Raw genomic sequence first — 27,958 nt, 5'->3', positions numbered from 1 at the left:
TGGAGCTGCTGCCAACAGTTTTCTGCTTAACACAATCTATTGGTACCTCATTTAACCCTTTTTATGTCACTCAAAGATACGCTACAGAATCCCTCCCAGATTTTAAATTCCCGGAGCCGCCATGAACCATGGTAGCCGCATTGGGAGAGGCAGGGGACAAAGTCTGACCCCTTTTATGATCTGTCTTCTGAAAAGCTGGGCCCAAGATGGTAATTCTGGAAATTTGGAGTTTTCCTGTGTTTGAAATACTTGTCAATTCAGGATTATCCTATGCAGAGCCTACAAACTTGTTGAAGGTCTCAGAGTAGCACCCGGCATCAGCTCCCCAGTACAGGGACACCCCCTCCCGCCCCCCACAGCTGGAGGGGAGCCGTCTGCCTCCTCCAGGACCGTCCCCAGTGGGGCATCTGGTCAAGGCAGGGTCCTCCCAGGCGCCGCTGACAGCACCTCTCTTTGACCTCAGGGCACAGACTCCACACACACGGGGGCTCACGTTTTTGGATTATTCATCGAGGGGGCAAGGTGGAATCACGAAGAGAAAATACTAGAAGACTCGCTGCCTCGTGAGATATGCTGCGATTTCCCGGAAATCTACTTCTTGCCAACCAAGGTCAGCACCCCAGTGTTTGTCACGCCGCCTCTGGGCCTCCCTCTGTCCCCGTCCCGATTCACTGGGGAAATTTGATACTCACCGTGGAGGGCCTCAACCAGCAGCAGTCCGAGACACGAGCACATTTAAAATAGCCCCAAATATTGTCAAAATCTAAGAGATGTGATACCAACCTCCAGTGGCATTTCCCACGGACGGGCACTATAGACAGCCATAGCTACTCTATGCCTGGAGGGTTTCACCTTAATTTCCATGCGCAGTTACACAGCCACCTAACCTCCAGGCTTTTAACTCCTAACGAGCCCCCAGGCCTAGCAGAGAGAAAATGTACTTGACTACTGGACTTTTCTTTAAGGTTTCCGCCGAGACCCCAGATGCTTCTAACCAGCCAGAGGCGGAAGGCCAGACTTTTGAGTGCCCGGTTTATCAGACACCTCAGAGGTCGACTTCCCCCCCTTCCAACTTCTTAACATCCGTGTCCTTACCCACAAGGAGACCTCCCAGTCACTGGATCACCATGCAGGTCGCCTTGCTGTGTGAGAAGAATGAGAAATAAACTTCCATCCCAAACCAGGTAAATGTGGACTCTGACCGATGTACATGTTCTAGGAGTTGCGCATGTAGTAGTGTGCTTACCCGAGTAAACACGTGTGCAGGCAGGCGGGCTCCGTGCCTCGGACTGCAGGTGGTTTGGGGGTCCCCTGTGGGCCAGGAGCGTTGCAAACAAAGAGGAAAAATGTCGGGGGGGGTCCTCTAAGGACGCCCGTTTCGGTCTCCGTGATCCCAGAGTCATACACAAAGGAAGGAAAAACCAAGGCTGCAGGCATTCTCTCTTTATTTCCAACTTAAAACACGAAAAACACAACGTAGCTGGTAGTGGGCTCTTTCTCCTTCGGGGAGAGACGTCCACGTCCTTCCTCCGCCCCCAGGAGGAAGCCGTTCCCCCACAGCGTCTGCAGGCACTGAACTACCGCACAGAGCCACATGCTCGTATGAAATCTCATTCAAACTCAACATCACCACTGTACTCATTAGATTCCCGTATGTTTAAGGTACTGAGAATTGAAATTTAATATAGAACTTTAGTGGATTTGCTTTCCATTACAGAACAATTAATAATAAGACTCTATTAATAGCTAAAGCTACCTGAGGCACATCTATTAGACTGAGAAAGGATTTTAAACTAGTCCCTTGCAGATTTTGTGAACATAAAGAATATACAAAATACAGTATAAACTGCATGAGCTCAGCAGTAGCAAAAACACAGTTTAAAAAAGTCTAAAACATATAAAAATATTAGCCTGAAATGGCAAGTCTTCAGCCACCAATCTGTGTAAAAACTTTTAAATAGGGATGTTACTCCAAAAATATATATTTATTCTATTTTTTTCTATTTGCAACAGTTTATAAAGGCAAACACACACCTGCAATTGAGGTAGAAAAGCCTAATTTGCAAACTTTGGATTAAGAAAAATACCTCCCTATGTCTTAATAGCATCTTCCACAAAATAGCAAACGAATGCTGTTTCAAAAATTGTAATTCACATCTATTACTTTACAGAAATTAATTTAAAATACTGCAAATGTTTTTGTTACGATACTTAGTCCTGACAATTACTTCACATTCAAAATACTGTACAGAGAAATCCAAAGCCACCATATATCACATACAGGCTGTGTATTTACATTTCCCAGCGCAGTGTCAGAAGGGCAAGCAAGCTGCTGCTAGCGGCGTCCCATCACATGCCTAGTGAACGCTTCAACCTGAAGGGAGAGTCTGTTCTGCGGCTGCAGTACAACGTCACACATTGTAAGCGTAACAGTGTTTCCATTGAGGAACCAACGACAGAACAAGATCAGCGTTTTTTTAAAACCAGACCCATAAACATCCAAAGTGGTGTTCTCAGGGCATTGAGAAGACTGTTTGGTTTGAGATTTTTAAGGACTGGAAGTTTCCTATTAGAATGCAAAGTCTTAACATCTTTGTTTTCCCTCGTGCTAAACGTGATGGTTTAAAAGTCACACCCGGGGCTGTCGTAGAAGACTTACTACTTGGCCCCGCAGTCCTGGCTCAGAAAGAAACTCACAGAACCTCGCAGTGCAACGAGAGAAGGCCCGTTTCGGATCTGCTCCTGCGGGCGCAGGAGGCCGGCCGGCCGCCGAGGGCTAGTACACGTAGGGCAGGATGCGGTAGGGCACGCGCTGGCAGTACCGGTCCCAGGCCACGCCGTACTTCCTCCTGCACTGGCGCTCGTCCCGGGCTTCCCGGTGCACCAGCAGCACGGTGAAGTAAACCACGTAGAAATAGGGCAGGACGTGCTGAAAGCCTGGGGGGACGGACGGCAGTCAGTCTGTTTACCACAGCATACACCACCAACCCCTAAAGGAGCCACCGGGTGCCTTTTCTGCTCCGATGGGGGAAACAATCCCTGAACCGGTGGGTGGCAGAGGCAGTATCTGAACTAGAAGCTCCTCCGATGAGTGTGATTAACCCACTCTACCCACCCACTGTGATCAGGACGTTTGTGGTCCTACTTGAGGCAAACCTCCCGTCTGCCCCTGCTCAGTGGGGCGGGGGCGGCCAGGCTGGTGGAAAACAGTGGCCTTCGCTGCTGCTGTACAGCAGGGTCTTGGTGTGTACGCTGCGTCGGGGATAAAAAGTTAAATTAATTGCCGTATATGCTGCTTAGACCAGGGGTGGGCAAACTTTTTGACTCGAGGGCCACAGTGGGCTCTTAAACTGGACCGGAGGGCCGGAACAAAAGCATGGATGGAGTGTTTGTGTGAACTAATATAAATTCAAAGTAAAGGAGGGGAGAGCAAGAGAACCCTCCGCTCTTTCGGCTCCGCGGGCCGTAGTTTGCCCACGGCTGGCTTAGCCAAAAGCATCAGGCCCAGTTTAAAACCTCACATTTGCTCTTAGAAGTTCCGAGGAAAACTTCAGGCTCTGTGAGTCCCTAACTCCCCTCACAAGCCAGAGGAAGGAGGCCCCGCACGTCCACAGACAGGGAGGAGCGTCTGCCCTGGGCGCCAACCAAGGACCCCTCCTGGGGCCGGCCGGGCGGGCAGTCAGGTGAGCGCGCCCCCTGGTGCTTACCACACGGGAGGGACCAGGCCAGGGCCATGATGAGGTCACCCAAGTAGTTGGGGTGACGCACGAAGCCCCACCATCCGGAAACTAGAAGGTTCTTTCCCGTTGAAGTATGAATGGTTTTTAAATCTGTGTAAAAATAAAAACACATATGTAATGACATGTAGGCAAACAGAGACATAAGGTATTTATGCAACACGAATGATATAAATATGAAACCAATGCTTACGTGCAAGCTTTGGATCAGCGGGATTTTTCCGGAATGCATTTTTCTGAGCATTTGCACATCGGAAGATTACATATCCACAAACTGAAAATTTTTAAGAATTTCATGTTAGCAATTTAGATATATTTAAAGGTATCTGTAATTTCACTTAGGTATTATTTCTGAGCAAATTTCCAAAGTACAGAATAATTTAACAAACTTCTCACACTGCCCACATCACAATAAAACCAGGTCTAGACTGAGGGTAACGAAGAGCAGGCTACGTCCTCTGAGTGGCGCTGCGTGCTGGCCGTAACATGAACACTTTGTTCATTAAAACCCAGCTTAGACTCAGGACTACGTCTTGCACTTAAATATGTGCCAGATGTCACTGCGGGCCTGCAAGTCGGTAGCTTTATTTCACAACGCCCGGCGAACAGTCCCTGACCTCTCACTGACTATGAAAGGAGTGAACAGCACTCACTATGGTTAGCTCACCTGTAACACCTCCCACAGGGCGACACGGAGAAACCAAACCAGGATTTCCTCTTCCGCCAGGACCCCCACTTAGTGGCAGAACCAGCCCTGCCTGAGCTCAGCGCCCCTCTCCTTGCCCGCCCTCTGGGGGAGGGTGTAAGCGAGAGTGTAGACAGAAAGCCCTGGAAGCTCATCCCCACCACATCGCCCTCCTGCTCCCTCTCCCCCCACTCCACCTGCGTGCTCTGCCTCCCACCCGCTACAATTCAGACCAAACCCCATACCCTCCAGAGCGGAGGTCTCTCGACCAGTCCCTCTCTGTCCTCCTGTGAGAGTCTATTCCCCTGGTGGAAGGGAGGCCAGACTGCTCTCCTTTCAGAGATGCCCACCAGAAAAAGAGGAGCCATTACTAAAATAGCCAGTTCACTGCCACGCATCCAAAGCGGAAACCGTCCCCACACGCGACCGTCTTTTGAATTTCATTGCGTCTACAGACACTTATGTCATGCGAAGGGTTAAATTTAGAAGCAAAGTGGTTTACATAAACATTCTCTCTTTAGAGCAAACTGCCAGTTGCCATGTAGGGGGCAGGGTGGGGGACAGGTGAAAAGGTGAGGGGATTAAGAAGCACGAACGGCAGTTACAAACAGTCCTGGGATGTAAAGTAATATGTCCCAGGTGGCTCTCAGGGGAACCCCTTCTGAAGGGTTATGAATATCTCATCACTACCCCTGAATGTCCACTGTAATTAAAAACCTTAAAAACCTCCTAAAGAACCTAAGCACAAGCATCCATTCTCTTGGCAAACGCCCTATCACTGACCCATCCCAACTTCCTTCAGACTGAGCTCATTACGGCCACTTAAAGGGCATAATCATGGAGGCCCCGGGGCACAGCAGCCTCCGTTCCTGGCACTGAAAGCCCAGAGTGACATGGACACTCACGTTTCAGAGCGACAATCAGAGCCGCCAGCGGCCAGGACACGTCATTGGGATGGAGGACCAGGTAGAAGGCTTGGAGGCTGTAGACGAAGGGCACCCACACCAGGTCCCCGAAGGCCAGCATGAAGCCGAAGCCGTCGTGGATGATGTCCATGGTGGTCAGCACTGCCTCCTGCAGGGCGGGGCGCGGGAAGAGACATTTTAAACGAAGTCTGGGGGCAGTTTCTGTGTGTAAAGTATTCAAACAAAGTCTAGTTTACAGTCACATTTATAAGGGGCTACGGGAGGGGGAACCTGGTTCCCCTGGCCCAGGGGTGGGCAAACTTTTTGACTCGAGGGCCACAATGGGTTCTTAAACTGGACCGGAGGGCCGGAACAAAAGCATGGATGGAGTGTTTGTGTGAACTAATATAAATTCAAAGTAAAGGAGCGGAGGGGAGACCAAGAGAACCGGATAGAACAGCCGGATCCGGCCCGCGGGCCGTAGTTTGCCCACGGCTGCCCTGGCCTGTGGCTTCATCCCGTCCCTCTGACCCTGACACAAACACGTCTCCGAAATGCCTCGTGGACACCCTCTCTGCCCCCAGCTAAAGCGCCCCCTGCCCTCCCCCCAGACCAGGGGCTGAGCCGAGTGTGCCTGCACTGTGACCCCCGAGTCGAGCTCTCCCCCCCAGACTAGGAGGTAAACAGCCAGGACCCGTGGCTCCCGCCTCGCGCCCCAGCACCCTGCCGTCTGCCACGGAGCCCGCGTGCAAGGATGTTTGCTGAAGGAGTAATGACATCGCCCGCTGCCTTTGTTTCAAGTCCACATGCACCAATGTCATTTCTAATCAGAAGCTGGCTTTTCGGTGCATTTTCCACTTAATAAGCTGCCTGGCAACACGGTCACTCCTCAGGGCAAATTAGCGAAGGGAATGCCATCCGGTGCATTTGGTGAGCGTGAGCAGGGGGCCCTGGACGCTGCAGACACCCACCCCCTGCTGTGCTCACCCCAAGTCGGCTCAGGGCACCCCAGGGACTGCCCTCCCTCCAGCCCGGCACTCCCCTCACTTTGTGCGGAAGCGAGGCCCAGCGGGCAGGTTACCCACCCACACGCGGAGGCGTCTGCTTTTGAGACTAGTTACCTCGTTCCAGAGCGCGTCCACCACGTACAAGAGCTGGAAGCTGTTCACCAGAATCATCGCCAAGGAGGGAGCAGCACGATTCTGTAACTTCATCTCAGCCAAAAGCATCACCAAGTTAATCACCACCTGAAATCAAAGCGCCAGAACAGTCCCCACGGCCCTCTGAGGAGGCCCTTAGCGACCACGGAGGGCGGGGGGCGACGCCACCTTTCCCCACCCCGCCACGGTGATAAGGCACGTCGCACGTGAACCCCCAGACAGGATGCACCGAGAGGACAGAAGGTCGTGTCTGTGGTGGGCTTGCCCAAAACGCATCGCTCCAGTCATGAGAACACACTGCGCGTGCGCGGCCTGGCCGGGTGGCTCAGTGGGCTGGAACACTGTCCCATACACCGAAAGGTTGTGGGTTCGATTCCAGATCAGGACACACATGGGAGGCAACCGATCGGTCCCTCTCTCTCTCTCTCTCTCTCTAAAAACCAATAAAAACATATCCTCGGATGAGGATAAAAGGAGCGAGCACTGGACTAACCCAAATTAAAGGATCCTCCTCAAGGGTCAGGGTCACTGGAGACAAGGAAAGACGAAGCAACGAAGACGAGAGGAGACCAGAGCACAGTAACCAGGAAGTGGCCAGGCCCCGGGGCACCTGTCCCAGTGCTCCGTGCTCCTGGGTCAGGCTGTGGCCGTGCCGGATGCTAACACGGGGAGCGGAGGGACGGAGGTAAGGGGACTCTCTTTGTTTGCAACTCTACGCGCCTGAAACACGTTTGTTCTTTCTCCTTACGTGAATCCACCACCACTATCACTTTCCTACATAAACAGAAACAACTGTGAACATAAACCAAACCCTTTTAAGGTTTAATAACCTATAACAGGGCATCTTCACCCTCAGGACTATCTTTCCCGTAAGAAAATACTGTAAGTAGACAGATTTAGGGAAAGCTGTAATTATTCCTAAAATATACCACCCACCGCTTCCTTAAAACTGTCTGCAATTCTAAGTCCAAGACCAATTTGCACTACTGAACTGAAAGTTAAAAACAACAAAGACATACCCATCCGATCAGTCCGGGACGCAGTTCACAAAAGTATTTGAGATCGAAAGTCCCGATCCGGGGGTTTAATTCGCGGCCAATGAAGAAATCGTAGATGGCGTTTCCTGAGAAGGAAAAGTCCTTGTTCACACGGCTTTTGGGAAACACCCTACTCCAGACCCAACTGGCACAGCTGTCCTCCGCCTGGTCCCACTCCCCCCAGGTCCCACTCCCCCCCACCCCAAGCAGGAGGACTCGGGGGCTGAGCCGTGGTGCGCCGGCCCCCCTGGACGCACCCACCTGCCACACAGCCTGGGGCCAGATCCCTGACTTTAAGGGAACTAAAATACTTTTTAATGTAGACTTAATGTTCTTAATGCTTCAATACTTTAGGTCAGAATCAACCAATCTGAAATCTCTTCGTTGTGCTGTTTTTTAAAGGCTATTTACTACTTGGGACAAAAAATAGTATTGTTATAAATTATGACGTTACTATAAGTTACTAAAATGTCTTACTGTCATCAAGTGACTAAAAAAGGGAAGAGACACAAGAAAGTATGAGGAAATATAGTTTCTTCCTTAATTTCCTTTCCTTTAAATGTTTTCTCCATCTGTCCTGGCCGGTTTGGCTCAGTGGATAGAGCGTCGGCCCGGGGACTGAAGGGTCCCAGGTTCGATTCCGGTCAAGGCCATGTACCTTGGTTGCGGGCACATCCCCAGTAGGGGGCGTGCAGGAGGCAGCTGATCGATGCTTCTCTCTCATCGATGTTTCTAACTCTCTCTATCCCTCTCCCTTCCTCTCTGTAAAAAAATCAATAAAATATATTTTTAAAAAAATAAAAATAAATGTTTTCTCTATCTTTTTATTTGTCCTTATTTCTCTTCCTGCCCATGAACTGTAGCTGGAAAGGCACTGTGTACAAGCCCACGCCCGGGGATGGGGGTGTGGGGGGGGGGCCTGCACTCCCCACACGCAGGCCCACACTGCTCACCAGAGCTGGCCGGAGACAGGTCCCCCCGGGGCGCACGCAGGGCCCGCACGTAGAGATAAACACTCAAGCCGGTAGCAAACACGAGGGCTGCCAGGGCGAACTGAAGGAAATGGTGGTACACGTAGCAGAGCTCCACGCCCCACAAGAGAGAGGCTCCCACGGCTGCTGACGTCAGGATGAAAGCATAGAACCCTTCCAAAGGCAAGAACACGCACGTCAGCCAGCGCGCACGTGCGCTGGGCCCCATTACAGAAGAACGCAGTGTTATTTGTGAAGTCCTAACTTCCCGACGCAGGCCGAGCACGCACAAACATGCACAGGCAAGGCCTCCGAGGGGCAGTCCGTACAGACACCTCTCCCAGGTCATCTCTCAGATACCTTCACACGCCGGCCGCAGGCATGAACAGTTCACGTGGGTGCCCCTCAGACTACAGAGAAGTTACTGATTACTGTTCTGGTGTAATCAACTTGGGGAGTCTACGCTTCCCAAAGACCTCTGATCTATATAAGCCATCCATCGGAGTCTTTAAAAAAAAAAAAATCACCATTTAGTCTATACTGGAGTCTTCTTCCATCAGCCAGACGTGTTCCTTCTACCACCTTAAAAGAAGAAAAAACTGAATGTAAAATCTTAAAAACACAACACTAGTGTCATATGCTAGATGTCTTCTAATGTCACTTAAACCTCTTCTCCGAGGAGGACTGCCTTTTGGCCGGGAAACTTGGTAACAGGTTTCACACATCTTAATGGCAAACCCTCTGATGAAGCAAGCCCGCCTCAGAAATGCGTCTTAAATACGAGCCCAGTAACCACTTCTCAGTGTAGGAGACCATCACCCCCCCCCCCCCCCCCGCGCCACCACGAGACTCGACGGGCTGTAGGAGCGCCCAGGATTCCAGGGGCGTCCCACTGGCATGGGGGGGGCCTTTTCCGCCCGGCTCTCCCAACCGCCCACCCACTCTGGCCCATGTGCCAGCTGACGATACGCACTCAGACACTGACTTGCTCTGCCATTGACACACATACGCTCCCCGACTTAGTCATTCACGGGATTCAGTTTCCTCCAGTAAGAGACTGAGCACTTTCTGGGTTGGGACCACTTAGCTCTTCTCACAACCCCCTGCTGTGCCCAGGCCACAGGCACTTGAGAAACACACTCGAACGAGATGAGTTCAAGGAAAAAGCCCTCTCGTTCAATGGCAGCCACGTTTTCCCACCCAAAATAACTACTGAAAATTGCAAGTAATTTTAAACCGTCAAATACTAACATGGTATCATTTTCCGTGGGCTAAACTCCTTTCCCTTTCATTAGCTATGAAAGGGCACCCAGGAGAAATGGAATACATGTGAGATCACAGGATTAGCAAACCCCACATGCTAATTCCAAATGATCCTTATCTATTAAAGGTGTCTCACACATACTGTGTTGGGTTTTTAGTTTCTCTTTCTGCGTGTGTGTGTATATATATAGATATAGACAGATAATCTGGGCATCAAAACTGCTTTTCCTAATAAATCTTCTCTAGTTTGAGCTCACCTTGCCTAAAGTAATCTGAATTTGTGATTTCACTGGAGAGCCTGTCTATATCACAACACCCCTCGCTACAGCCAAGGGTGGGAGGGTGAGATTCCAAATCCTTACGCCTGCAGCTCTAGCCCCGCCAGTGCATCCACCACTCCTAGCAAACCTGATCCTCTGGTTTACGGACAGTTGGTGCATTTGCAAAGCCCTAAGAACAAGGTCTCTAAGTGAATTATTCATTGCTTTGGGATCTCAGGTTCCTTTCACTCTATCCAAGCACTCTACTGAAAGGAGGAAAAACTACACTTAGCTACGAGGACAAATTTTAGACCCTGCATGAGGCTGAAAGAACATAAAATGTTCCTGACAACACATTTCGGAAAACCAGAAACTCATATTAAAAATAATAGCCTGGCTGGTGTGGCTCAGTGGTTGAGCATCGACCCGTGAGCCAGAGGTCACCAGTTCAATTCCCAGTCAGGGCACAGGCCTGGGTTGCAGACTGGATCCCCATTACGGGGTGTGAAGGAGGCAGCCGATCGATGTTTCTCTTTCATCGATGTTGTTATCCTTCTCCCCTCCCTTCTCTCTAAAATCAATAAAAAGGTATTTTAAAAATACATTTAAAAAATAAATAAAAAGTGCAGGCTGAATCCACTGAGCTCAGCAGTTTATCAACTGATCACTTTAAATCCTGTATCTGAAATGACATATACCGAGGGGGGATTTTTTTAACCTCTACCATTAGGCTATTTTGCACAATAGTTTATTCTTTTCTATTTGGCTTGCAAGTTACACAAGAAACCTCAATCCGGTTTTTAAAGCTCCCCTCAATAGGCAAGTGTTACAGGATTCAAGGGCAAAGGCTTCCGAGACTAACTCAGGGTCACTATGACCGAGGACAGCTTTTCCGCGTAGACCTGCTGTTGACCTTCTGGATGTGAGCATGGAGAGGGAGGAAACTCGCCGTGCTCTGCCCCTGGCAGAAACTTACCTTCCCGATGGGCAGTGAGTAGAACAGAGCCTGAACAGAAAACCAGAGGAGGTAGGCCCCAAACACTCTGGTTTCCCACAGATCAGACAAAGCTGGCAAAGGAGGCGGGAAATTCAGAAGACCGGGCTCTCTCTGCCTACACATCAACAGCAACAGGAAGAGGAAGGCAGGCAGGCCAAGCATGATAAGAAACACACCTGCAGACAATCAGTGAACATTCAAGGCTCAGTTTTCAATCCAGTTTTTTTTTTTTTTGTTTTCCTTCAAGAATCATTTGGGTTTTTTTAAGGTCAGAACTCTAGTCTGGCTCGCTGTTTGAAACCAATTTCTAGCGTATCATCAAAAAGCCCTCCTCTCAAGAGGTTAATGGCGGGGAAAGGAGGACCTATGCAATATTTTCAACAATAAAGATTAAAAAAAAAAGCCCTAATCTCTATCATGTCCTGTGGGCAAGCGGCCCTGTCCTTAAGCAGTAACACAGCACATGCCCAGCACTGGACAGCGAACACCCAAGCTCTAACAGGCGTCCTCAAACTACAGCCCGCGGGCCACATGCAGCCCGCCGAGGACATTGATCCGGCCCGCCAGGTGCCGCTGCCTGTCCTGCTTAGCAGCCGACTCGTCCCGGGCCCGCAGTGCGCATAGGAATTTGTTCATAGTTTTTTTTAAACTATAGTCCGGCCCTCCCACGGTCTGAGGGACAGTGACCTGGCCCCCTGTTTAAAAAGTTTGAGGACCCCTGCGACATTGAAAATCCAACCGGTGAGGGGCAAACATGCTGACACCCAGCAGACTGAAGATCGGAACAGCTGAAAGTTACCAGCCTAACCTTTAAAGCTTGGTCAGCTTCTAACTAACCAGCATCACGTGCACGGAACACGGCCAGCCTTGCAGTGATGCGGGACGCCATCCTTAACAGAGCCGCTGGCCAACTTACACAATCAAGCAAGGGAGCCTGCAGGACTTGGGACCATTTGGCCAAGAAGTACTTTCTTTTCCGAGCTCCTAAAGCTTCAGCAGCTCCACCCACTTAATAACTCCAAGCCTCCCAACACCTCAGATGTTTGACTCATAATCAACCCGTCTAGCAGGTGGGGTAGGCACCATGGCCCCATCTCAGGGCCACAGCGTCCCCTGCTCCCGCCCACGCCAGGCCTCGTCACCTCAGGTCTGACGACGAGCAGATTTCCTTGTCCCTGATCGTTCACACCAACCTTCCTTTTATCGCTTCTTTGATCAAAACAGATTGCTAAACGTTTTATTTACAGCCACTCTGGCACCCTTTCTACTCTATTACAATCCTCAAAAATGCTCCCAGCTGCCCAGCTGGTGTGGTTCAGTGGTTGAGTGTCAACCCAAGAACCAGTAGGTAGCCCGCAGGAGGCAGCCGATCAATGATTCTCTCTCCCTCTCCCTTCCTCTCCCTGAAATCAATAAAACGCTCCCACCTCAGGCCTTTGTACTTGCTGTTCGCTTTTTTTTAATCTTTATTGTTGACCTCTTCTAGCCTGCCCACCTCTCTGCGCCCCCCCCCCCCCACCCCCCTATTGTCTGGTCCATGGGTTATACATATATGCACACAAATTCTTTGGTTGATCTCTTCCCGCCCACCCATCCTCCTCCCCACCCCCCACCCCCCTGGGCTCCCACCTGGCTCTCTGCCTGGCCTGCTTCAGATTCTTCAGAGAAAGGCCTTTCCTGTTCACTTTATTGCAACTCCCGCTGGCCCGGCCCCCCGGCCCCCCTCAGCCCGGCTCCGACACCTACCAGGGACTCCTCCAAACTCTAAGTCCTTCGTCTGCGTGGCTGTCACTTCAAAGGTTCTCAACGATGTAGGTCCTTTCGTAACAATTTTTTCTTCCTCTAAGTCTATTTTTTTTAATTTGCTCTCTTCTCTTCTTGGACGAAGGCTATGATGTGTAGATGTGTAACTACTTTCTTGTGACAAAGGGAATTGGTCCTGGTTAAAAAATAAAAAGTCCTAATTATCTGTCATCAATAATTATCATTAATGCTACCACAGTAACTAACTCAGCATCAGGATATAGCCAGATACTAATAAGGATAAATCTGTTACATTATATTCAGTCTCAATTGAAGGACAGACTTTTAGAGAAGTGGTAAGAGGTATTATGGCTTTCAACGCGCTTCCTTAGGGTAAGGCCCTTTACCCAAGAACACGCCGGCCGAGGCGAGAGTGAGGCCGCGTACCTGCGCGCTCCTGCGCGGCATGTCGTTGCTCGCTCGCTGCTCGGGCTCCCCGTTGTGCCGGCTGATGCTATTTCCAAACGGCTTCTAAAGAGGAGAACAGAAAGCATGTTAACCACACGAATCATAACTTATTAAAAAATAACCTGATGGTAAATCTTGACTATTGTGATAAAGAAAGCCAACGATTTTCACAGCTTTAATTCTGAAGAATTCAGGATACTGTTGTTCAAAAGGAAAAGGAGTAAAATTGACTAGAATTTCCCAATCTTCAAAAGATTAGATTTTACAGTATAGATTCCACATAAGTTCTTTCGTCTTTTAAACATAATTAGACTGAATGTTATCATTTCATTGTTCAGTAACAGATATCCTATATAATAAAAGGCTAATATGCACATCAACCAAATGGTGGAACAACTGGTTGCTATGACATGTACTGACCAGCAGGGGGCAGACGCTCAATGCAGGAGCTGCCCCGGTGGTCAGTGCGCTCCCACAGGGGGAGCACCGCTCAGCCAGAAGCTGGACTCACGGCTGGCGAGCACAGCAGTGGTGGCGGGACCCTCTCCTGCCTCTGCGGCAGCACTGAGGATGTCCGACTGAAGGCTCAGGGGAGCGGGCCTAAGCTATCAGTTGGACATCCCCCGAGGGCTCCCAGACGGCAAGAGGGCGCAGGCTGGGCTGAGGGACACCCCCCCCCCAGTGCATGAATTTCGTGCACCAGGCCTCTAGTTCTAATAATAGTTGCTATGAGAGTTAGAGAAGTAAAAATTGGCCATTATTTCATGAATTGGTTTTTAAAAAAATGATGAAAAGACATTCACTGCCCCAAAATAGCCTATAATGGCAAGTTAAGAAATAGTGGGTACTTCTAGAGTATTCCTAGGACCTACACACTGCCGACTTTCTGAACTGCATGGTGGCTGGGTTTTATGTAACCTTAAGTCTCTGTCCTTTTCCCTGACTCAGTCTCCTTCCTTGAATGTGCATTCTCTTCAAGCAGGAGACACACTTCCTTATCAGATGGGACAGGGAAAGTGCTTCAGCTCGCGGGAGATTTTTTTTCAGGCAAAGCATGGCTGAAATCTGTCACTGTGTTCCTTTGTAAGTCAGTGGCAAACTATAACGCTAATAAACCAAGAGGAGGAAGACAAATTAAAAACCCCAGTCTATCATTTGGGAGGCCAGCTGGCAAAGAACAGCATTAATGCAGCATCAAGTTCCAGTTCAAATCCAAGTCTAACTGCAGCGAGCACGCAGCGTACACTGAAGTTTACCCAAGTGCCAGCGAGCCACTTCCCAACAAATGGGCCCACCTAAACACCAGGGACCACTACACTCTGTTTTCAAATGTCTGACCTATGACCTATGACCTATGACAGTGACTACAAATGCAACCCTGAAACACACTGGTCACTTAGCTGACCCTAAACCGTGCCTACCGCAGCTGACAGGATACTCGCACAGCGAGGCAAAGTATCGCAAAAGATACAAGAACAAGGAAGAGGTGATGTTCAAAGCCACACGCACCTTCAGTCTGGTCTTTCCTGTCACGCACCATCCTCAGTGCCATGGTGCGGACACGGTGGGTGCAGGGCGATAAGGTTACACTGAAAAGGCCGTGGCCACTGAATCCTAAAAATGAGAATGCGGAAGTGGCACCCAGCACCTGATCCTTCACCTGCGCCCCCTGACCGGCAATGTCAGAGAGCCACTGATAGGATGGTCAGACTCACGAGTAATTATCAAAACACAAGTTGAAATTGTGAGTTGAAAATCTTTGACAATCATATTGGCAAAAGAAGTTATTATAACAATACCCAGAATGAGAAAATGGGCATTCATACACTACTGATGCTGGTATACACTGTCCTGAGGTGATTTAGCAAAAGCCTCAAATCTGCTCTATCCATCTGACGTAGCAAAGGAAATATCAGATGTTGCATAAGAATATTTTGTTTATAATAGTGAAAATTAAACAGAAAAAGCTAAATGTCTACCAATAAGGGAGCTGAATTTAACAATTCTGTTACATACATATAACATGGTATAATCCAAACAATACCATATAACAAAAATGGTGTGGAAAAATAGAATGCAGGTTATTCCTAATTTTTATAAGTTTTTAAATCTGACAACAAAACAGTATGTACATATTCCATTTTTTAAGGCTATTAAAAATCTATGAGCATTTTATCCATAAAAGGTAACAATAAATGAATAAATGAAAAATTACCTTTATTCAATTCTTTTTACTTAAAAATAATTTGTTTGGTCTACTATCTAAAATATTCATTGTGCAAGGTCCTATAGGCCCCACATACCCTGATGGTTCCAAGCTTGGACTTTTAAAGTAAATCCATTAAAACAATCTTTGAATAGAAAAAGCGATCGAGTATATAAATGCCAAGAGGGCCAGAATATATTTATTTTATACCTGAGCTTTTACAAGCTATAAAAACTTACTCAGTTCAAACTATAATCTATGTCTATTATATATTTAAAAACTGCTTTTAAAAAACACAATATTGCCCAGCCGGTGTGGCTCAGTGGTTGAGCATCAACCTCTGAACCAAGAGGTCACAGGTTCCATTCCTGCTCAGGGCACATGCCCAGGTTGTGGACTCGATCCCCAGTAGGGGGGGTGTGCAGAAGGCAACCGATCGATATTTCTCTATCCTTCTTCTCTCCCTAAAATCAGTATTTTTTAAAAGCATATTAAACACACACACAATATTAAATAGCACTCTTATAACTTAAAAACACTCTTTTTCATTGGCACTTAAAGGCATTGTACCTTCTATTCCAAACATTCCTTTTTTATGAAATCTTCCATAATCATTACCTTAGAATCTGATGTTTCACTGACATTTTCATATTATTAACTGTAAACAATGTGAGTAACCAGATCCACGGAGGGAAGAGCGAGTTGGCACAGACTAAACACTGCGTAAGGATAAACGTGCACACATACCAGTACCAGCGGGGTCAACTTCACTTCCAGCACTTCCTTCCTCATTTCCTGGATGTCCACATGGTGGGAAGCAGAGGCCGATCGGCGGGAACCTTTAGCTGGTCGGCCGGGGAGCGGGAGCGGCCAGGGGAGCGGGAGCGCGACCTCGACCGACTCCCTCGTCGTCTGGACGGAGAACTGGAAGTGGAGCCACTTTTCCTTTGCCTAAAGGAAGCTAAAGGCTGGAGAGGGAGCAGAAGGCAGCGCTTTACCACAGGTCATACCACGCGCAGACAGGCCCCATTCGAGAGGCAGCGAAGGCCATCCCTGGTACCAGCGCTGACCCCAGCCGGGAAATGCTGGCACCTGACGCTGCTGATGAGCCAGCGAGGATGCTGCTCTCATGGCCACCTCCCACGAGACGAAGGCAGCCTTTCCACTGCTGATTCTTTCCAGCGCTGCCAGAAATGAATGTGTTTACACCAACTAGCTGTACGTTTTCCCAAGAACAGAGACAAGAAGAGTCACAATAACACGGATGAAAGCTGAGATGATGGGACAAAGGAAACCTGCACACAAACAGTAACAAGAAAAGCAGCCCCCGCTTTCCCTTGAACAACACGCACGAGCAGACCCTGGAAACGAGTGCAACTTGGAGAACGTCGTGACGCTTCACCTGCCCTCGTCCAAGGTGTCCAGGGCCCTAGACCTGCGGAGGCCAACTTCCCGGCCAAGTCCCTCCCCGCTGTTCTGGGTGGCCCCGGAGCTAAGCATGGCTTTACAGTTTTTAACCGACTGCAAACAAAATCAAAAGAAGAGACTTGGTGACACGTGAGAATGATCTGAAATTCCCATCCCAGTGTCGGTAAATCAAGTTTAGTTGGTGCACAGCCATGTCCACTCCCCTCCGGCTGCCGAGAGCTGGTCCGCATGCAGACGGGACAAGCCCGCAAAGCCGGGAATACCCGGTCTGTCCCTTTATGCACAAGCTTTGCAGGCCCGGCCCCAGAGCGCTCACACTGTGGTGCCAAGGCTGTGGGTTCAAACACTGGTTGCTGCTGATCTGCAACCAGGAAGGGAACTGCAGATAGGTGTGTAGAAATTTTTACAGCATTTTTACAAAGGAATTTTCTATCTGTTGAGCCCAATAATAAAAAGGACTTATTTCATACATCTTTCTCCTTTGTCACGTTATGGTATTTTACGTAAGTACTTCTACGTCACGGATCAGACATTTAAGGCCCAGGCCCTCACCAGACAGGGTGAAGAGGCCAGACTCAACTCTAATGAATGTCACTCTCCTGAAGGACTCCCAGTGTGCGGATGAAGCCCACCCCCTCCAGTTCTGACCCCCCTCCGCTGCCCCTCGGCCCCCACACCCTGGCAGCACTCCCCCAGCCCCAGGCCTCTGGCATGCTGCCCTCTGCGGAGGCCACCCCTCCGTCACCTGGGTCTCTCCTATTCTGTGTCAGCACGCAGCTCAGGAGCCAACACCTCTAAGAGCCTTCCCTGAAACCCAGGGCCTTCCCTAACCAGCCACACGTGCCTGTCACACCATGGATTAAACCAGGACCCTGACCCCGGGAAGCATCCGTCTTCTCCAGTAGACTGGCAACGTCTTAGGAACAGGGCATTGTGTCTCATTCATACATCCCGGAGCCAGAAACAGTATCTGACCCAGAGCAGCAGCGTGACCCTGTGCTCCTAACAGAGCCAGACTGACGACTCTAACCTCAAACACCACACCTGCAGCCCCGACCGGTGTGGCTCGGTGGATAGAGCGCCGGCCTGCGGACTGAAGGGTCCTGGGTTTGATTCTGGTCAAGGGCATGTACCTTGGTTGTCGGCACATCCCCAGTAGGGGGTGTGCAGGAGGCAGCTGATTGATGTTTCTCTCTCATCGATGTTTCTAACTCTCTATCCCTCTCCCTTCCTCTCCGTAAAAAATCAATAAAATATATTTAAAAAAAACAAAAAACACCACACCTGCAGTTAAGTTGCCCCACTTCGTATAAACACACTCGGTGAACTAAAGGAGCTCTTACCTTGATATCGTTCTCCTTCAGCTCCAGTTCCGTTCCATCTTTGTATTTGACCGTGTAAAGCTGGGACTTGCTGTCATGGCTCAGAATTTCCACCTCATAATAAAGTGAACTCCCAGGCCACCGGCCTCTTACCACTTCACCGTCGGCAAATTTCCTACTTGGCATTTTTGAAAATCAGCCTGAACGGTTTTAAGATAAAAAGGGGGAGTCAGTGCAATACACACATTTGTCTTTTTTTCACAGATTGGACACTAAAATACAACTTTCCAAAATTTTAACTGGTCAAGATTTTAGGGCCAAAAAGATGATTGGAGGGGAGGGTGTGCCACCCTTATTTTAAAGGTGAGAAACTAAAGCTAAGGAACTGTTTTGTCGAGAGCATGAAATGAGTCAGCACAGAAGTGGTCCTTTCTGCCCGTCGTGTCTCCCGGGGAGTCACTTCACACAGGACAGTTTAGTCCCCAGGTCCATGTGACACTCAGGAGTAACACGCACACACCGCATGGCTGCCTATGCAGAACGCTATCACCTCCAGTGACCATATTACTTGTCAATCAACAAGGCACAATCTCACAAAGGATTCGTTTTCTGCTTTATAAATGTGGATCTAGTCTTATAAAGACTTAAAAAATATATTCAGTTTTTAAATATAATTACCTTTATTAAAAACAGCAAACCATGAAACAGACTGTCTAGAAAAATCAAGGACGTATAATTAACATCATTATAACCCATCAACAGGGAGAAAAAAATTCCAAATCTATAATGAATAGCAAATTTGGGGTCTTTCTTTCAAGTTTTCAAGTCTTGCAGCTGAAGTTCCAAATGCATACCGATAACGGCCAACCTCACACCTGGCCTTTAGCCCCAGTTATAACATTTTTCGCCATTGAACCAAAACATGGCCCACAACGCCTTGTATACACGACACTCTGCGAAGCCACAGCAACCACAGAAATTGCTACTCACATGAGGCCTGTTTGCCGCCCTTTTTTAAACATCAGGGGGTGGCTGGGCGCTCTAGCTCTTAGGTGGTCAACTTCTCCCTCCACTGCCCAGCAGATTCACAGTCCATGTGCCTCTGACCTCCAACACCAACTACACTAGCCGGCCCGAGGCTAAGAAGCAGGCGGTTACCATAGAGAAGTCTCTCCCTAAATCACCTTCATCTCACCAACTAAGCAATCCCGATATACCACCTGAGTGTAACAATATGCATCCTTACCCAGCTCCTGCAAAGAGCTGATTCTGCAACAAGAACAACGTTCAAGAACTTCTGAAGACTGTGGAATTAGCAAAGGAGAAAGTTACCCTCCCCCACCCGTCCCAAGGAAAAACTCTTTCATAAGCACCAAGTTTCTCCAGTTAATCACCTGAGAAAAAACTTAATAAGCTTCACTTGTTGAGAAAGATAGCAGCGAGGCTGGGAGATGAAAGGAAACACAACCACTTATCTGGTGATTAGAGGGTGTTGGTTCATTCACCCATCAGGTAATGCACAGCTTTCTTCCCGGCGCCTACCCAGATAGCGAGATAGCGAGATGGGTTGGGGGTGATGAATGGGCTTGGGCCTGGAGCCCAGGGCAGAGGAGCCAGCTCTGGGGACGAAGTCACAACTGGCTGAGGAGTCACCAATGGGGCCCTGGGGAGGCAGGGCAGTGGACACCTTGGGACATGGGGGAGGGGCACAAAAAAGGAAGGTGACAACAGCAAGCTGTGCCTATTTCAACATGTAGCGTGAGCCTCCAAGTTCTAAGAAAGAGGAAGGAAATGTGCCCTCCTCCTCTCTTCGCTGCACCCCCCTTCTCCCTGGGCCCCCTAAAATCACACCCCTGTTATTGATACTAATTCTGCAACGCTGGCCAGCCAGGGGTGAAAGAAGGCAGTCACATCTTTCTGCGTAAAGATGCCATTCAAGTTTCAAACAGCTCTGTAAACTTCTGAAACCGTCCTGAGCCGCTTCTGTACCTTTCAGAAAACGTACTGGCATCTTTCTGTGACCCATTAAATATTTGGGGTTAAACAAATTGAGATATCTAGTGGACACTTGTGAGGTCTCTAAGCTCATTTTTTTAAAAAAATAAAAATTAAGAATTGGGACGTGAGAGCGATGTCCCACACGGTGGTTGAAAGAGAAAAGGCAAACCAGCTCTCCTGAGGAAGCCACCGTCCCACAAACGTTCCAAAAGATGAAAGCAGCAACAGCACCCCCCCACGCACTTTGCCCAAGACCCACGCACCGCAGTCACAGGTGACGCTACTGCGCAATCACACCCTGACAGTCCCAGGCCAGAGGGAATTCGCCAAGAAAGGACACCCGCATATCATCAGGGCCTCCCCTAAGGGAGGCCAGAGACGCACGAAGAGGCTGCCCTGGAGCTCTGTTAGCCAAGTGTGTCCAGGAAAACTCTGCTCGCTCAACACCATGTCCTCCTTCCCCAGGAGCAGTGGAAACAGGAGACCCTCACTCAGGGTTCCCCCCCACACACCCCCCATCCCCGTTAAGCCGTGGGCTTGCTAATGTCAGTGTCAATCCGGCTCCAACAGATAGATGACTATCAACCCCACAGCAGGCTGCTTTTCTGTGCTGACAGAGTAACACTCAGGGTCTCTCCTTCACTTCTCCAAATTAGTCTAAATGTAGCAGAAACCGGGAAGTTCAAATGGAGTTTGACAGCTTCCCCTCAACCCAGGAGCCCAAGACGGGCCCACCAGGTAAACCCCCAGCAGGAATTCCCCCACCCCCACCCCGCCTTGCTCCGTGCCCCCTGCTCCTGATGCAAAGAAAGGCCACCTCCTGGCTGCAGAGGCAGAATGGCCTGGCTTTCCCCCTAAGAAATAAAAACAGAAAGTAAGAATCCTTCCCCTCTTACTCCCTTTCCCTCCCTGGACATGGGGCTCAGTCTAATTCAGGGTCCCGCTGCTGTCCTCCCGTAGCCCCCCATCCTGTCCTTCTCAGCAGCACTTGCTACCAAGTGTGGTTACAGATTCGCTCGTGTTTATTATTTGCCAGGCCCCGAGGTCTCGGAGCAGCCGGCTCCCGCCATGGCTCCCGCAGCAGGTGAGCACGCACACGGGCTCCCTCCCGATTGCCCCCGTCGATCGCCCGAGCGCTGTCCAGTGCAACCCGGCCTGACTGCCCAGCAGCTCGTGCAAGACACAGGCCCCGTTGCAACCGAGCGCTTCCTCGGTGCCCCTTGAGGCTGCTACAAGGTGTCGTTCTGAAACAGTTTTAAAAGCCTTAAAATTTTGAAGAAAAAAAACACACACACACGGAATTGAGCTTTCGTGGGAGCGCGCCAAGCTGCCTAAAGATCCGTTTCTTGGCTGCGCGGAAACACCTGGCGAGAGAACGCCGCACAGGCAAGCGAGCAAGCCCGCGCGCGGTCCGCCCCGGAGAGACGCCCAAGCGAGTCGGCCACGACCCTCGGGGCCAGTGGCGACCCGGCCCGCGCGAGTGAGTCACCTCTGCGAGCCCACTTCCCCGTCCGCCGGCGGCCGCGCCGGTCCCGCTCCCCCACGGCAGGACCCGCCGAGCCACCAGTTACCCGTCAAAAAGGCGCTGGGAGCGGACCGGGGCGGGGGAGGGTGCGAGAGGGGGCCGTAGCTACAGGGCCGGGACAGGGGGCCGGGAAGGGTCCCCGACCCCCAAACCTCCCCAACCAACATCCCTTTACACCGACGCGGCGCATCCAAAATGGAGGGAAACGTCCCCAACTTGAAGCCGGCAGCTCCATTTCCGCAAACGGCCGGGCTGGGCCGCGCACGGTTCAAGCCCCGCCAGCAGCGGCCCCGAGCGACCCGGAGGAGGGAAGGGAAGGCGAGGGCGAGGCCGCAGCCCAGGCCCAGCGCCCGGGACCCCCGCCCACCGCCGCGCCCGCCCGCGGGCCTCTCCCGCCCGCCCGCCTGGAGGCCGCACCGCAGGGATCGGGGCGGGGTGGGGGCGCTCACCTGCGCCGGGGTCCCGCGGGGACACGCACGACTCCGCGAGAGCCGCCGAGCTGCTACCCTGCGGCAGTTCCGCGCGCGCGACGCCGGCCCTCGCGCTCTCGCGGCCCGCGGCCCCGCGGCCCGGGCGCGCGCTCCTCGCCCCGCCCCTCCTCGCCCCGCCCACCGGGGCCTCCGAGGCTCCCATTGGCTCTTCGTCCTTTTGAATAGTCCCCGGCGCTTTGGATTGGCCGTGCGCCGTGGCGCCTCCGCCCCCCCCGCCCTCCCCCGCGACGAGGCCGGAGGCGGCGGGAGAGGGGTCCGGGGGGACCGCCCAGGTGCCGCCCGGGGCGCGTCTGGCGGCCGCGCCTTATCTCGGCGGCGCAGGGGCCCTCGCGCTCCCCGCCGGTTCCCGCCACTCGCCGCAGAGAGTGCGGGGTGGCTTGGCGCGAGAGAGAATAAAAAGCTGCAAATTAGAATTCTTAGAGTGACAACTACAGAGAGCGGAGGTGCTTTTTGTTAAAACGCCAACCGTGCGCTCCTTACCGTGTTCCATCCCCCTGCACCTGCGGGCCGAGCTGTGGCTCCGGAGGCGGCGGCAGCCTGGGTAGAAACCGATCTGGGGCCAGCGGGCGGGAGGGGACCCGGAAGGAAGGAAGGTCCGAGGGTCCCCTACAGCTCGCAGGGCTCCCACGAGGGTTGCTGTAAGGAGGCGGGCTGACGTTAAGAGGAGGCCCCGCCGAGATGCGGTAGAAAATGGTCCGTAACGCAGCAGGGCACCGGAAGACCTGCGCCTCCTAAGACACCAAGGTGCCATTTCACCTGCTTCCCGCCAGTCTGGTTTTAACATTGGCCTCCAAAATGCTGAGTCATTCATTCATTACCCGGTGAACGCCGAACCTGCCAAGGGTCCTAACCCTTTTTTCTTCTACAGGTTATCATTGGTTAGTTGGTTTCCTTCCGTTGAGGTCGAGAGTTTAAAGCAGTTCGAGTGAAGTTCCCCATTTTGCAGCGTGGTTTTAATCAAAGTTATTTTTTAACCCAACTAACTCCTAGGTTCACCTAACTTAGTAGGTAAAAGTTAAGAGAATGTCTATTTTGGAAGCACTATCCGTTCAAGTATAATAACAAGCGGGCTTTTTCATTGGTAGTCCAGCGTCAGGTGCAAGAGTTCTCATGCTCTCGGTTACAACTACATAAGGACCAGATATACCAAAAAAGAGAATCTAGTGCATTTGTTCTTGGTCCTTCACACCCACTGTGAATGAGTCCATCCGAGCCTCTCTGCAGAGGCAGTTCTGACCCCGAATCGCCCCCCACTTCGTCCTGGGTGGGAATCTGAGCTGCAGAAATGCACACCTCACTTCAAGGTCAGAAAGCCCACCTTGTTTTTGGCAAAGCCCAGAGCCTGAGTCGCCGTAACCGTTCGGATAAGGTAATTATCAGCCCTACCTCATTTTTTTGCAGCAAATGACACAGTAATGAAAACACTCTACAGAACCAGATCCATCCCTGAAAGCCGCTCTTTTCTCATACATTCTACCCAGGTACAAGATTTCACTGGGGCCAAAACCGGTTTGGCTCAGTGGATAGAGCGTCGGCCTGCGGACTGAAGGGTCCCGGGTTCGATTCCGGTCAAGGGCATGTACCTTGGTTGCGGGCACATCCCCATTTGGGGGGTGTGCAGGAGGCAGCTGATGGATGTTTCTCTCTCATTGATGTTTCTAGCTCTCTATCCCTCTCCCTTCCTCTCCATAAAAAATCAATAAAATATATTTTAAAAAAAAAAAGATTTCACTGGGTTCCCCTTGAGGTACACATTTCTTGCATCTTTCCGTTTATGAAATAAAAGAAGGTACCTTTTTTTTGTAAAATAAATAAATAAAACTTCATTTTAAAGATCAGGCTGATAAAGTCTAATCATAACAAAATGACGTTAAAAGATTGTAAATTACTAGAATCAGCTTAGTTCACATTCCGCCTTAAAAACTATCGACTAAAGACACTTTTAAAACAACTGATTTTGGTAGCAGAGAAGCTAAATGATAATTATTGTTTATTTCTGGAGGGAAGCGTATTACGAAAAATCAGTTGAATATCTAGGCTACTTCCTCAATAAAGGAACTATTGGTATTTTCCTTTTCTTTCTTTTTTTTTAATATATCTTTACTGATTTGAGAGAGGAAGGGAGAGGAAGAGAGACAGAAACATCAATGATGAGAGAAAATCATTGATTGGCTGCCTTCTGCACACCCCCTACTGGGGATCAACCCCTGGTCAGAGTGTGTGTGGGAGGCAACCAATAGATGTGTCTCTCTCACATGGATATTTCTCTCTTTCTCTCCTCTTCCCTTCTACTACCTTATCTCTAAAAAAAAAAAAAAAAAAAAATCAATGGAAAAATATCCTCCAGTGAGGGAGGATTAACAAAATAATAAGTAAAAATAGCCTACCCTGTGTTTGGGTGAGTTGGGAGTCCTAAAATACCCTCGGGGGAAAATATGTCACCTCTGGGGCATGATACACCGGGAAAGGCCTTCCAGCACTTTCCCTCTCGGACCGTTGCCAGGCCGAGCTCTCTGTCCCTTTTTATATTTATCTTTCCTTTCCCGCCCACTTCACCCTCCAGGTCCACAGAATCGCCAATGGGGCCCCAGACAAGCCCCTCTCTTTCCCATCACTTTGAATGCCTTCCCTTCCTCTGTCCCCGCCCAGGCCCCCAGGCCCCCTGCCCCCGTGACACTGCCACACTCACCAGTCACAGCCTCACGCGTTCTGGGCATCCGCTCTCCTGGGAGGCAGGACGCATAATGCACGTCTCCTCGCGTCTCTCCCCTTTGAAGAAAGAGAGGGTTCATTCATTATGGAAGTCCGACCATGGCGTGTTCCCTCCCTTCTTGGGCTGGTACTGAGCTTCTTCGAGGCTGGATTAAGAAGAGCTTTGCAGGCACTAACTCTTCCCTCTGGCTAGGGTGGGTGAAGACGCTTCCTACCTTGGGAGCACGGCGTGACCGCCCCCCCCCCCCCACCTTTCCGGCCTTTCCTCTGCCTGGATCCTGCTCTCTGCACCCTCATCTCTCTCTCTTTTTTTTAAATATATTTTTATTGATTTTTTAAATTGATTTTTTACAGAGAGGAAGGGAGAGGGATAGAGTTAGAAACATGGATGGGAGAGAAACATCGATCAGCTGCATCCCGCATGCCTCCTACTGGGAATGTGGCCGCAACCAAGGTACATGCCCTTGACCGGAATCGAACCTGAGACCTTTCAGTCCGCAGGCCGACGCTCTATCCACTGAGCCAAACCGGTCAGGGCACCCTCATCTCTCTCTTAATCCAGAATACGTCATGAAGCGTTTCTTTTCCCAGCCCCCCGCCTAGTTCATGTGGAGCTTAAACACAGCACACATGCAGGGTTTGTTCTGGCGCAGCTGCTAGCCGGGGAGTCCCTGAAGGCGGCCTCCCTTCAGGCCCCTCCCACCCAGAGGCTGCCCTTGGAGCATGTTTATGTCAGATGCAGCTCCCCTGTCCTTTCACTTCCGTCCAAAGCCAGGGCTCCCAGGCGTCCTCAAACTACAGCCCGCGGGCCACATGCGGCCCGCCGAGGACATTGATCCGGCCCGCCGGGTGCCGCTGCCTGTCCTGCTTAGCAGCCGACTCGTCCCGGGCCTGCAGTGCGCATAGGAATTTGTTCATAGTTTTTTTTTTAAACTATAGTCCGGCCCTCCAACGGTCTGAGGGACAGTGAACTGGCCCCCTATTTAAAAAGTTTGAGAGCCCCTGGCTCAGGCCATCCACGCTCATGTTAGCTGCAGAACATTCCTCACTTCAGCCACTGTTCCCACCCCATCACTAAAACTGCAACCTCCCCCCCCACGCCTTTTACGAAAAGTGGGGAGTACCCACCCTGGGCAGCAGGCTGGTGGGGAAAGGGAGGCCTGGGAGGGGGCTAGCAATGCCTAGTGAGTCCCTGCTGAGTGGAAAGCTCTTTGCATTCCTTGCCTTATTTATAGCTCACATCAACTCAGCGAGATATATGTCATCATCCCCGTTTTCAGGATGAGGACAGCGGGACTCAGAGAGCTCAACATACTTGCACCAGGTCACACCCAGCAAAGAAGTGGGGGCGCAGAAAATCCAAGCCGGGTCTGAGGATCCCAGAGCATCCGCTCTTTGCTCTTTCTGCCACCTGAGCCCCGCTGGTCTCCTGGGGCAGGTGAGCGCAGCTGAAATCCCAGCTGGTTGGCAAAGAGTTGGGGAGGGGCCTGCTGATGCCTCAGTGTGGGAAGTGTCTGCTCCCTCCCTTCAGGACCTGTTATTAAATTCCCAATGGGGCCCTGACCGGTTTGGCTCAGTGGATGGAGCGTCGGCCTGCGGACTGAAAGGTCCCGAGTTCGATTCCGGCATGTGCCTTGGTTGCGGTCACATTCCCAGTGGGAGGTGTGCAGGAGGCGGCTGATGGATGTTTCTCTCTCATCGATGTTTCTGACTCTCTGTCCCTCTCCCTTCCACTCTGTAAAAAATCAATAAAATGTATTAAAAAAAAAAAAATTCCCAATGGGTGGCGAGGTCTTGTCATGTGATCCCGCTCTATGTCCCCCACAGGGCCACTGGGGCTGCGCACAGGTGGGCTCAGCACACCCAGTCCGTGGACTGCGGCCTGATGACCTGTTGGCCTAGCTGTGCTCTAGGACAGTGGTCGGCAAACTGCGGCTCGCGAGCCACATGCAGCTCTTTGGTCCCTTGAGTGGGGCTCTTCCACAAAATACCACGTGCGGGTGTGCACGTACAGTGTGATTGAGACTTCGTGGCCCATGCGCAGAAGTCGGTTTTCGGCTCTCAAAAGAAATTTCAATCGTTTTACTGTTGATATTTGGCTCTGTTGACTGATGAGTTTGCCGACCACTGCTCTAGGACATTCCTATGCTCTTTGCATTTACAAAAACCCAGCGCCCTAGCCGGTGTGGGTCAGTGGATAGAGCGTCGGCCTGCGGACTGAAGGGTCCCGGGTTCGATTCCGCTCAAGGGCACATGCCCAGGTTGCAGGCTCGATCCTCAGTAGGGGGAGAGCAGGAGGCAGCTAACCAATGGTTCTCTCTCATCGCTGATGTTTCTATCTCTCTCTCCCTCTCCCTTCCTCCCTGAAATTAATAAAAATATATTAAAAAAAAAAACAAAAACAGTCCCCTCCAGGGCTATCTGACTCCACAAAAACCCAGCCTCCCCTCCCCTGCCCCCCCACAGTGCCTGCTTTCCCCCAGAAGGGCCTTCTCTAGCAGCTCCCCTGGGAACCGGGCTCCACCGCCAAGAGAAAAAAATAAATGCAGGTGGTCACCATCCCCACTTCATGCCTAAATGGGGAGTTAACCCACAGATCACCATCCCCACTTCACCCATAAATGGGGAGTTAACCCACAGATCACCATCCCCACTTCACACATAAATGGGGAGATAACCCACAGATCACCATCCCCACTTCACACATAAATGGGGAGTTAACCCACAGATCACCATCCCCACTTCATGCCTAAATGGGGAGTTAACCCACAGATCACCATCCCCACTTCACCCATAAATGGGGAGTTAACCCACAGATCACCATCCCCACTTCACCCATAAATGGGGAGTTAACCCACAGATCACCATCCCCACTTCACACATAAATGGGGAGATAACCCACAGATCACCATCCCCACTTCACACATAAATGGGGAGTTAACCCACAGATCACCATCCCCACTTCATGCCTAAATGGGGAGTTAACCCACAGATCACCATCCCCACTTCACCCATAAATGGGGAGTTAACCCACAGATCACCATCCCCAC

General features: G+C 50.7%; 2 protein-coding genes across 2 annotated transcripts in view; one reads left to right on the top strand and one right to left on the bottom strand.

Moving 5' to 3' along the window:
- Nucleotides 1-1,185, top strand: part of DNAH14 (dynein axonemal heavy chain 14) — a gene marked incomplete at its 5' end in the record, with an annotated part of 150,360 nt that extends 149,175 nt beyond the window's left edge. The window contains 2 exons of the mRNA XM_080651070.1: nt 464-610; nt 966-1,185. Coding sequence (XP_080507196.1) covers nt 464-610; nt 966-1,166 — 348 coding nt within the window. The 3' untranslated portion in view covers nt 1,167-1,185. The remainder of the gene's footprint in view (nt 1-463; nt 611-965) is intronic.
- A 242-nt stretch (nt 1,186-1,427) lies between these two features.
- Nucleotides 1,428-22,232, bottom strand: LBR (lamin B receptor). The gene is given in 15 exon segments (XM_080651193.1): nt 1,428-2,937; nt 3,708-3,830; nt 3,931-4,011; nt 5,328-5,496; nt 6,449-6,574; nt 7,507-7,610; nt 8,478-8,669; nt 9,023-9,077; nt 10,995-11,191; nt 12,762-12,954; nt 13,206-13,289; nt 16,180-16,289; nt 16,292-16,400; nt 18,204-18,382; nt 22,155-22,232. Coding segments are annotated over 14 exon segments (1,869 nt in total). The 5' UTR covers nt 18,369-18,382; nt 22,155-22,232; the 3' UTR covers nt 1,428-2,776.
- Nucleotides 22,233-27,958: the final 5,726 nt, after the last annotated feature.

This window comes from Plecotus auritus (genome assembly GCF_963455305.1).
Source record: "Plecotus auritus genome assembly, chromosome: 14".
Lineage (NCBI taxonomy): Eukaryota > Metazoa > Chordata > Mammalia > Chiroptera > Vespertilionidae > Plecotus > Plecotus auritus.
Note: the sequence above shows the minus strand (reverse complement) of the source record. Positions and strands in the feature narration are given on the sequence as shown.